The 11,908-nt window shown below is 34.6% G+C and overlaps 1 protein-coding gene across 3 annotated transcripts; it reads left to right on the top strand.

Annotated features, from left to right (window-relative positions):
* The first annotated feature begins 4,230 nt into the window (after positions 1–4,230).
* Positions 4,231–7,332, top strand: LOC102628022 (probable UMP-CMP kinase 2). Of its 3 annotated transcripts, none has more exons than XR_008051914.1 (3): positions 4,231–4,470; positions 6,061–6,423; positions 6,828–7,332. XR_008051914.1 is itself a non-coding variant. In XM_052434260.1 (3 exons), the coding sequence occupies exons 1-3, from the start codon at positions 4,402–4,404 to the stop codon at positions 6,183–6,185; spliced, it is 249 nt and encodes an 82-aa protein (XP_052290220.1). In that variant the 5' UTR covers positions 4,231–4,401; the 3' UTR covers positions 6,186–6,579. The 3 variants fall into 3 exon arrangements, 1 of the variants encoding a protein (XP_052290220.1); XR_008051913.1 differs by having other exon boundaries at positions 6,818–7,332; XM_052434260.1 differs by lacking the exon at positions 6,828–7,332 and adding an exon at positions 5,623–5,677 and having other exon boundaries at positions 6,061–6,579.
* Positions 7,333–11,908: the final 4,576 nt, after the last annotated feature.

Below are 11,908 nucleotides of genomic sequence, written 5' to 3'. Positions count from 1 at the left end.
GAGATCAAAATGGTCATGGAAGAAGTGATCAAGTGCAAAAAGATCAACTGCCAGGCAATGATTTGCAGAGACATTTTAATATAATTAAATTCATATTTGTTCTTTTATCTAATTTTTCTCTACCAATAGAACCATAATTACAAAAATGAGATTTTAGAAGGATACCATTAAAAAAAAATTATTTTAGTGGATAGGATTAAAGAGAGATGATCAGATGATAACATGTCTGTTGAAGTGTGAGCTCTGAAACTGGTTTCCAGAAATTAATACGACATGTCAGTTCGTGATTGGAACAGAATACGACTGGTCGGTTAAAGTCATGCAAAACCGTATGACAAAACTGTTTGATCATCCATGTGTGAATAAATGAAACACGTGATGGTCACGTGCTTCCGCTTAACCAATACGTCTTTGCTGAGTGTCGTTTTGGAGCCTTGGCTAACGTGAATCAAACACGTGTCTCAGAAGGTTGTTATGTTCTGTTACAAGAGCGGGAAAAATCTGGGTTATCGGATTACAGAGGATAGCTGACTGTTGGGAGAGATTTCTGTGCTCTTTTAAGTGTGTATAAATAGCCTTAAGAGATAAGAAATCATGATGAGGGATTCCTGTAACTTCATCTATAATCTTGTATCTTGTTTCTGGTGATTGAATAAAGATTACTGCTCTGTTCTTCAGTGGATGTAAGCTATCTCCAGGCTGAACCACTTAAACTGTTTTCTTTTGGTTGATTGCTGTTCTTTGGCTTCTTTCTGTGTATCTTTTATTTGTTTCTTAAAGTGTTTCTTAGTCAAACATCAGAGTGTTTAGAGCAGTCTTGGGGAATCTTGGTTGCTGAGTGCCGTTTTGGAGCCTTGGCTAACGTGAATCAAACACGTGTCTCAGAAGGTTGTTATGTTCTGTTACAAGAGCGGGAAAAATCTGGGTTATCGGATTACAGAGGATAGCTGACTGTTGGCAGAGATTTCTGTGCTCTTTTAAGTGTGTATAAATAGCCTTAAGAGATAAGAAATCATAATGAGGGATTCCTGTAACTTCATCTATAATCTTGTATCTTGTATCTTGTTTCTGGTGATTGAATAAAGATTACTGCTTTGTTCTTCAGTGGATGTAAGCCATCTCCAGGCTGAACCACTTAAACTGTTTTCTTTTGGTTGATTGTTGTTCTTTGGCTTCTTTCTGTGTATCTTTTATTTGTTTCTTAAAGTGTTTCTTAGTCAAACATCAGAGTGTTTAGAGCAGTCTTGGGGAATCTTGGTTGATTAAGTTCGATCAAGCTTTAACAAATTGGTATCAGAGCTAGACCCTAGTAGCCGGAATGTGGTGGTGGAACAACTCAGGTGTGTTGGATGAAAGAACCGGAGTCCGGCGGTGGTTTCATCCGAGGGGGGGATTGTTGAGTTGTGTCCCACATTGGCTAGTAAAGGGGAGATGCTTGAGTTTATAAGGTGGTAGGTTACTCCACCTAAAAAGCTAGTCTTTTGGGTTGGATACCTAGAAATCTTATGCTAAGTCCCCCCAACAATGTCCAGCGACGGAGCACGGAGTAAATTTTCAGGATATAAATCGATCATTCAACAGTGCAGTATGCTTTAATTATGTCGATGGTATAATCAAGAGATAATGTGGTAGGCGAAAAATTGAGGCTTAATTGCATAAATGAGGTTGTTGCAAGTGTCGATAAATTTACAAAAAAAAAAGAAAAAAAAAGAAACAAACTATAAAAACGAACAGTCAGGCCCCAGGCTTTATTAACACCTTGGCTGTTTGCTTTTCTATTTTTATTTTTTTTGGTTATTTATTAACAGTTTAATACTTCGACTTTATTCACATTAATAATTGTGGAAAAGCTAAAACTACATTTTTATCCTATACATAAAAGTTATACATGAAGATTGCAGGGCTAAATTAGTCTATTTACACATAATTTTTCATATTTTATTTAGAAGCTGTAAATTTTTTTTTTAAACTCGGCAGAGATCATGCCCCCTTTAGCCTTATACAAAATACATAGAAAAATTTGTGGGTACTTCCGGAGCACTGGTCCTTTCCAATTAACTCTTTACCATGTGTGTGCTTCAATGACTTATAACAATAAGCATACTGGGGGATGGCAAAAATGCTCGGCTCAACCTGAGTCCAAGTGTTTAGGCTGGGACTTGGCCTGATCTAGGCATATTTTCTTAACACTTGGGGCGAGCTCGGGCTTGCTTCCTCAAGCTTCACCCAAAATGCTTGAGCCCAACCCAAAAGCCTAATAAATACATTAAAAATAAAATATTATTTTATTTTAAGTAAAATACATATTTTAATGTTTATTTAACCCATTCATAACTTATATTTAAAGCTTAAAGTACTTTAAGCCCAAATTTTAAAACTCAATTTATTAAAAATAAAAATTTATAAACTGTAAATTTGGAATATAATGAATCAAAAAAATGTAAAACATAAAATTCAGGCTTTTAGGCTCAGTTCCAAAAAAATATCTTACCCGAATCAAGTAAATCCAAGCCTAAGAAAAGGAATGCTTTGGCCTGACTTGAGAGTCAGAACCCCAGCTCGACATTTTATCATCCCTAATGCATATAAATATGACAAATAGTAATTACTAGATAAAGAGCAATGCTTTAAGGGTGCGTTTATATTGTATTGCATAATCTGAATGCAGGTGTATTGTATTATGTTGTATTACATTAGTATTGTATTATAATAATATTGTATAATATTTGGCGTTACACTGTACTGTATTAATTTTTAATTATATTATACTTAGTATTGTACTATATTAATTTTTAATTAAAAATTAGTTTTTAGTTTTTAATTAATTTTTTTGTAATTAATTTAAATTATATATTTAGAAAATAATATTTATTAGTACTTAAAAAATAATAAATACAAAATTCTTAAATTTTAGAAATTTAATATTTTTATTAAAAAAATATATTAAAATGTCATAATTCTTCCGAAGCTTATAGTCTTAAATTTTTTGAAGTGTATTTTTTAGTATTTTCCAAATATATAACTTGTGAAATAAAGATTGAAGTAAATAATTTAATCAAATAACCTCTAAATAATTTAACAACATAAATAAATAGTTAAAATCTTAAAGATTATTTCAAAAATCATCTTAGGATGATAGAATAAAAGCTTATACATATTATAAGATAATTATAGAATAATAAAGTGATACAATTGTTATGACATATTCACTAAGAAAATAAATTGAGCTAAATAATCCAGTAATTATTTATATTATTAAATTTCAATTAATATTATTCAAATTTAAATATTTATTATTATTTATATTAAATTATTTAAAAATAACTAATTTAATTATTGTAATATAATTAATAATTTAATATTATATTATTTAAGTATTTATTACTAGTTATATTAACTTATTAAAGATTAATTAATATGATTTTATATATTAATCAATATAATACAATTAAATAATACATTATTTAGTTATATATTTAAAATAATAAAAATTAAAATATAATATAATATTATTAAATAATAAATAATAAATTTATTAATTTATATCAAAATTATAATGTAAAAATAAAAATATTATATTATATAATATAATAATATTATTAAAAAATTATATTCATTTATTATTATTATTAAAAAAAAAAACTAAAGCTAAACCCGCGTCCAATTACTGCATTATGGTAATATTGCACCCTAATGTAGCAGTTTGGTGCTCCAAATACAATCCTATGTAATGAGGGTACCGAAGGCCCTCTAAAATCACTAAATACCTACTCATGAATGACTTTTCATTAATAATTTTTTTTACTCTCACTTCTTTCCCTCTCTCTCTCACGCAACTTTCCCTAAATAAAAGATCTATTCCATCAATTTTTTCTTGTCTTTTCCTATATTTTCTCCTTTAAAACAAGCAGTATGACTTTCCATTAATCATGGCCTACTTGTAAAAGGTCATGACATTAGTCGACCTCCAAGGATAGAAAAGGTTAAAGTGGTTAAAAAAAAAATTGTTAAAGGTAAACGAACAATTTTTACCAAGTAGCAGGAGATTTTTGATAAGTTTTGAAACATGAAGGGGAAATAACTAATTTACTAAAACATGAGGGATCCAAAACTTGAAAGTAAGTAAGATACCCATGGCATAGAATGACACGTGGCATAGCGCAATATCTCCATAACGGCGGTATATATATTCACTCTTTTCAAACACCCAAAAAATTTCAAAAGCGGAACCCAGAAACAATACCTATTTAAAAGTTCAATGTGTCTTGCAGTAGGATTAGCTCGTTACAATACATGGAACGATATATTTTTGATGAAATATATCACTGAAAAAAGAAACCGGAAACAACGTAAAAAAACTGAGTCAGTGTCAAAGAGAGCGACTCGAGGGAAACGATTAAGATGTGGAGGCGGCTGGCTTTACATCTTTCTCCTTTGATCTCTTCCTCAAGATCATCCACTCTTAACCAGGTACATTTACCAAACTCCCTCATACCAATTCACAATCGTTCTTTGTGCATAGTTGTTGAACCTTCTCTAGGTCTCATTAAAAATTCCATATATGAAAATTGAAACATGGTTGGTCAAGACTGCTTACTTAGTCGATCAATTTGGCTGCAGCTTCTTATTTAGTTGCTTGTTATTTGATTCATGAAGTTGTTTGTGATTTCTAGATTGGAGCAGCAAATTGTTATGGCTTGTTAATTCTTGTATTGCTACAATTTTTTGCCTTTATTTTGTTATCCAAAATCGAAATTCTGTTTGTATTACTCAACTGCAGACTGCTTGTAGCCTCAAGAATTGGAAATCATTGTCATTGAATTATTTGGGAAAATTTTAGATGTGAAGATGTCTGGTCAAGGTTTAGCTGATGTTAAATTTATTGAAGTATCTGAATCAAAAAATTGTCCCCTTTATTTTGCTATTTCTTAGTAAATTCATAGAATCTGTAACTGCACATAGATGTATCTAATGTCCATAGTAATTGCTTGAAATTTCTTAAATTTGTACTTCAGATGAAAATTCTTTGGCTACATGATAGACCATTAAGCTTTGCTTGCTACTGGCAGCCTTAAGCTGCATAGCTTATGGGGCAAGCGACAAAATGTGGGTTTCCATGAGTCCAAAATTATTTATGCTGGTATGAAATTTTTCGCATCATAGAACCTCATGTAAGCCTGTTGCTTCTTGGAATTATAGGCACCTTGGTCTATGCTCAGATTTTTGACATCTAAATTGTTTGTGTCTTTCTTGGGTCCGAGTATAATGCATATGGATGAAGCAACAACATGGCATCACAACGTGTGTGTGTGCTGGGCTCTATCTTATGATGAATCCGCTATTCCTAACTGTGCTCATTTGTTTGTAGGAGTTGTAGTCTTTATTCTTTTGCATTCTTCAGGATGTCTCAAACAGTGGATACGGTTTCCAACCAGGATAAATGTTTAAAACTTCAGTTTTAACCCTCAGGATAGTAATTTCAATGGTTTATTTGGTCATCTTACCATATTATATTCTCATTCATAGATGCGGTCAGTACTATGCTCCTGCATGCTAAGGTATTTAAAGGAACCTCAGTTGTTGAACTTGATTGTGATAATCTTTTCTGATACTTTGATGCAGGCAAAAGGTGGATTATTTCCCAAAGGCAAAGTTCTGTTCCTAAGTTTTGTCTTAGTTAGTAACTGTGTACTAGTACTGACACATTAACGGATCTGTATAAATGCTTGTACACTTGCTGACGTGCAAAATTATTATGATGTTCTTAAGATACCATATAATCAAACATAGTTATGAAATTCTCTTTCCTTGATCTCAAGTAGATCTTCTAGGGATTATCTTCAAGGATGTATCATTGTGGTTAACATGTTCCCTGGTTTCTTGTCCCTGAGCTTCTTTGCATCTTCAAAATCGTAATAATCAGTTTTGGCGACTTGCCAGTTTTGAAGAATATTAATCATGTGTTGTCACCTGAAAAAAAAAAGATAGAACTTCTGATGCAATTTTATGTTGAATTTCCGATAGCTTATGCATGATAGAATTTGTTTCTCATGCTCTCAGGTGGTCCTGGCAGTGGAAAGGGTACGCGATGTACAAAAATTGTTAAGAATTTTGGATTGACGCATCTAAGTGCCGGCGACTTATTAAGAAGAGAAATAGCTTCTAACAGTGAATATGGTTACTAATGTCTTATGCTCAACATTGAAATTGTTGAACGGCACATACCTGCAAAACTATTGCATCCTTTGATGATGGGAACTGTGATTTCAGCACCATGATTCTCAACACTATCAAGGAAAAATTGTCCCTTCAGAAGTAACAATCAGCCTCATCCGAAAAGAGATCGAATCAAGTGATAACCATAAATTTCTAACCAATGGTTTCCCATGAGGTGAGGAGAATCGCGCAGCATTTGAACGGATCGTGACTTTTTCTCTATACCTCGTTTATGAAAATGGTTAAATAAATTTGTGCAATTTTCTTTCAGATATTTGTTTTAAGTGATTTTCCAAAAAGTTTGACTAGTCCTTATCTTGCGTATGAATTCAAGGTAATTAAATATCGCTCGATCTTTCAAGAGCAATGAGTGTCATAGTAAAACCATGAGATTTGTTCATAACTAAAAGTAGGCAAATTCCTTGAAAGGGAGAAAACATGACAGAGAAAGCAGTAAATCCTGACAGGGACAATGGTGCTTATTAAATCTTGTCCAATAATAATAATAAAACAGTTGATAATCCATTATTGGACCACTTGATTTTTATTCCCTTCCAAGATACCAATAGCATGAAATGAAAATAACTTGTTCCTAACCTAGATTGGAGCAGAACCAGATATTGTTCTTTCCTTTGCTGGTCCTGAAGAAGAGATGGTGAATAGAGTGCTGAACCACAATAAGGCATGGTTTTCTATTTTACTCATCAATATAGTCAAATCGCGTTGGAACCATTATTAAAAAGTGATGACAGTATAATTCCAGGGCCCAGTTGATTATAACATAGACACAGTCAGGAAACGTCTCAAAGTGTTTAAAGCATTAAATCTTCCTGTGATCAATTACTATTCAAGGCAGGGGAAGCTTCATATGGTAATTTTATTACATTACAATATATTGAAGTTTGTGGCAGAATTTGAAAAAAATAGAGTTATCCTTATCTGGTGGTTGTTTTACATGATATGTTCTATCTACTTATTTTTTTGTTTTTATCCCTAGAATAAAGGACTTTGCTAAGATAAGACTCCTAGTCTATGTTAGCTTCAAGCCTATATATAATCCTGTAATTTGATTAATAAAGTAGATACGAAAGTGCAGTGTTTACTGTTTCCTTCCTATATTTTGTTACATGGTATCAGAGCTAGGTATTAGTTGAAGGAAACCATGGTAAAAACAGCCATGACTGGCACAAGTAGGAGTATTGACTCTTCCGAATCTGCTGAAACATCTCAGATTCCTTCTCTGTCAACTCCTACAATTGTTCACACTGCAATTACTGAAAATACATCACTTCAAATTACATCCCACAAACTCAACGGAAAGAACTTTCTCCCATGGTCTCGTTCTGTTCAAATGGTAATTCGAGGGCGTGGAAAACTTGGCTATCTCCTTGGCCAAAAGCAAAGGCCAGATGAAAATGATCCTGCATTTCAAACATGGGATGCTGAAAATTCTATCGTTATGGCATGGCTGGTTAACTCAATGGAACCAAACATCGGGCAGACATATTTATTTTACCAAACAGCTGCTGAACTGTGGGAAGCTGTCAAAGAAACTTACTCGGATTTGGAAAATTCATCACAGCTGTTTGAATTGAGGAATATGGCTCGGAACTTGAAACAAGGTGATATGGATGTAACCCATTATTTTAACTCTCTGAAGAATCTTTGGCAGGAATTAGATCTATTCAATGAGTGTGAATGGAGTTGTATTGATGATGGTGCTCGATACAAAAAACTGGTGGATAAAGATCGAATTTATGACTTTTTGGCTGGTCTTAATAAGGAGCTTGATGATGTTCGTGGTCGTATACTTGGCACTAAACCATTACCTTCCATCCGAGAAATCTTTGCTGAAGTCAGACGAGAAGAGAGTCGTAAACGGGTCATGCTTAGGGAACCAAAATCACTTACAGCACCTGAAACGTCTGCTTTGGCTGTTCAGGGATCTAATAATTCCAACAAAGGTGGCCAGCTGTGGTGTGATCATTGCCACAAACCGAATCACACCAAAGAGCGTTGTTGGAGGCTACATGGTAAACCAACAAATTGGAAAGACAATAGAGGCAATAAGCGAAGTCCAAAAGGATTTCAATCTGCAACTGACACTGATCAAAGTGTTCCAAAGGAAGGTGTAAGCAGTGTGATTCCATCATTTACCAAAGAACAACTTGAACAGCTTCAAAAACTTTTAACTCCTATTCATTCGTCCTCTTTGCTGGCCCAAAAAGGTATTTTCCAGATCCCAACAGTTTTTCATGCTTCTGCCAAGGTTCCAGATCCCTGGATCATTGATTCTGGCGCCACAGATCACATGACAGGCTGCATTCATTTTTTCTCTTCTTATGCTCCTGGTCCAGATCATTTTAAAGTAAGGATAGCTGATGGTTCACTTTCAGTTGTTGCAGGGATGGGCACTATAAAGATTACTCCTAGCATAATTCTCAAATCAGTTCTCCATGTTCCTAAATGATCTTGCAATCTACTCTCTGTCAGCAAAATCACTAAAGATCTTAATTGTGTTGCTCATTTTTCGCACTCCTCTTGTGAATTTCAGGACCTAATTTCGGGGAGGAGGATTGGCAGTGCTAGGGAACATGGGGGACTTTACTATTTTGAGGATTTCAACGTGAATAAACAAGCTCATACTGCTGACTGTGGATCTCTTTCTATGTCTAGGGAACAACAAATAATGTTGTGGCATCGTAGGTTAGGTCATCCTAGTTTTCCATATTTAAGAAATTTGTTTCCTGAATTATTTCGTAATAAAGATTCTCTTATGATTCATTGTGAAGTATGTCAATTGGCTAAACATCAGCGTTCCTATTTTCCTTCTCAATCATACAAACCTTCCAGACCTTTTGCAATGATTCATAGTGACATATGGGGACCTTCTCGTGTCTCAAACCTTACGGGTATAAAATGGTTTCTTACTTTTATTGATGATCACACACGAATCTGTTGGGTGTATCTATTAAAGGATAAATCTGACGCAGCACAAACCTTTAAAAATTTTCACTCCATGATCCAAACACAATTCCAAGCCAAAATCCAGATTTTACGTACTGATAATGGTAGAGAATTTTTTAACACTTCTCTTAGTCAATTTCTTTCACACCATGGGATTATACACCAAAGTTCTTGTGTTTATACTCCACAACAAAACGGTGTCTCCGAAAGAAAAAATCGTCATCTACTTGAAGTAGCACGGTCTCTTATGTTCACTACCAATGTACCTAAACAATTCTGGGGAGATGCTATTCTTACGGCATCGTACTTAATTAATCGCATGCCTTCTAAGGTTCTTAATTACCAAACTCCACTTAACATGTTTCTCCAATATTATCCACACACTCGAGTATGTACGGATCTGCCACTTAAAGTCTTTGGTTGTACTTCCTTTGTCCATATCCATAGTTTGGCTCAAACAAAGCTAGATCCTAGAGCTCATAAGTGTATTTTTTTAGGTTACTCAGCCACTCAAAAAGGTTATCGGTGTTATCCTCCTGAACAGCACAAATATTTCATTTCTATGGATGTTACCTTTTTTGAAACTCAGGAAACAGTAAACACTGCACTTTCGTATCTACTTTATTAATCAAATTACAGGATTATATATAGGCTTGAAGCTAACATAGACTAGGAGTCTTATCTTAGCAAAGTCCTTTATTCTAGGGATAAAAACAATAAAATAAGTAGATAGAACATATCATGTAAAACAACCACCAGATAAGGATAACTCTATTTTTTTCAAATTCTGCCACACTCCCCCTCAAGCTGGACAAAAAACATTGAACATTCCCAGCTTGTCTACCAACTTTTCAAACACTGGTTTGACTAATCCTTTAGTAAGAAGATCTGCAGTTTGTTGAGATGTAGGCACATATGTCATAGAAATTACTCCTTCTTCTATCTTCTCCTTGATGAAATGCCGGTCAACCTCAACATGCTTAGTTCTATCATGATGTACTGGATTATGAGAAATATTTATGGCTGCCTTATTGTCACAATAAAGTTTCATAGGTTGAATATCTGCGATTTTTAGCTCCCCTAATAATAGTTTCAGCCATAACAACTCACAGATACCTTGAGCTACTGCTCTGAACTCTGCTTCAGCACTACTTCTTGCCACAACTGACTGTTTTTTACTTCTCCAAGTTACTAAGTTCCCCCATACAAATGTGCAATAGCCCGACGTAGATCTTCTATCCTTAATTGAACCAGCCCAATCAGCGTCTGTGAAGGCTTCAACACTTCTTGCCTCATTCTTTTTGAAGAGAAGACCTTTTCCTGGAGTTCCTTTAAGATATCTCAGGATTCGATAAACAGCTTCCATATGTTCCTCGCATGGAGCATGCATGAATTGACTTACAACACTAACCGCAAAAGCAATATCAGGTCTAGTGTGGGAAAGATAGATGAGTTTCCCAACAAGTCGCTGATATCTCCCTCTCTCAACAGGAATACTGTCCTTCAAGTCTCCTAATTTCAAATTTGCATCCATTGGTGTGTCTACAGGCTTACAACCTATCATTCCTGTTTCTTTCAAAAGGTCTATAACATATTTCCTTTGAGAAACAGATATGCCTGTGTTATTTCTTGCCACTTCCATGCCTAGAAAGTATCTTAGGGATCCAAGGTCCTTTATGTCAAATTCTATTGCAAGAATTTTCTTCAATCTCTTTATTTCAACAATATCATTCCCAGTCAATATTATATCATCAACATAAACAATAAGAACAGTAATCTTACCATCCTTATGTCTATAAAATAACGTGTGGTCTGTCTGAGCTTGTTTGTATTCTTGCTGTCGTATAGCCCTAGAGAATCTGTCAAACCAAGCTCTAGGTGACTGTTTCAGTCCATAGAGTGATTTTTTCAATCTACACACTAGTCCTCTTCCTTCCTTATCAAATCCAGGTGGCAACTCCATGTAAACCTCCTCTGCTAAGTCTCCGTTAAGAAAAGCATTCTTAACATCTAATTGTTGAAGTGGCCAATCCAAGTTTGCAGCCAAGGATAATAGAACTCGAATTGTATTTAATTTAGCGACTGGAGCAAATGTTTCCTGGTAATCAATCCCATATGTTTGAGTGAATCCCTTTGCTACTAGTCGTGCCTTATACCTCTCTATTGATCCATCAGACCTATACTTGACAGTAAAAACCCATTTACAACCCACTGGAACCTTTCCTTCTGGTTTTTGTACCAGCTCCCATGTTCCCATCTGTTCTAGAGCACTCATCTCCTCTATAACAGCCTGTCTCCACTTCGAGTCTTCTAACGCTTCTTGAATATTCTTTGGAATTTGTACACCTGAAAGATTAGTAACAAATGCTCGAAGAGAAGGTGACAGTCGGTCATAGGTCACATAATTAGAAATAGGATATTGAGCACAAGATCTAATCCCCTTTCTTAAGGCTATAGGAACATCAAGATCAGCAATTTCAGGTTTAAGAACAGTATTTTGAGGCTGTATACCTTCATTCAGTTCGGTCTCTTGACAGTGCTGTCGGTGAACAGATTCCTCAACTCTTTGCGGATTATTCCGTCGTGAATAAACACGTAGCTCTTGTTGTTGCTGTGTTTCTCCCCCTGTCTTGAAATTTTCATCATCAGTAGACTTCATTGGCTGAGATGAATTTTGAGTTGTTTCTGATGAAGACAAATCTGATTGAGACTGACACGGCTGAAC

The sequence above is a fragment of the Citrus sinensis genome, chromosome 9, assembly GCF_022201045.2.
Source record: "Citrus sinensis cultivar Valencia sweet orange chromosome 9, DVS_A1.0, whole genome shotgun sequence".
In the NCBI taxonomy this organism is placed as follows: domain Eukaryota; kingdom Viridiplantae; phylum Streptophyta; class Magnoliopsida; order Sapindales; family Rutaceae; genus Citrus; species Citrus sinensis.
Note: the sequence above shows the minus strand (reverse complement) of the source record. Positions and strands in the feature narration are given on the sequence as shown.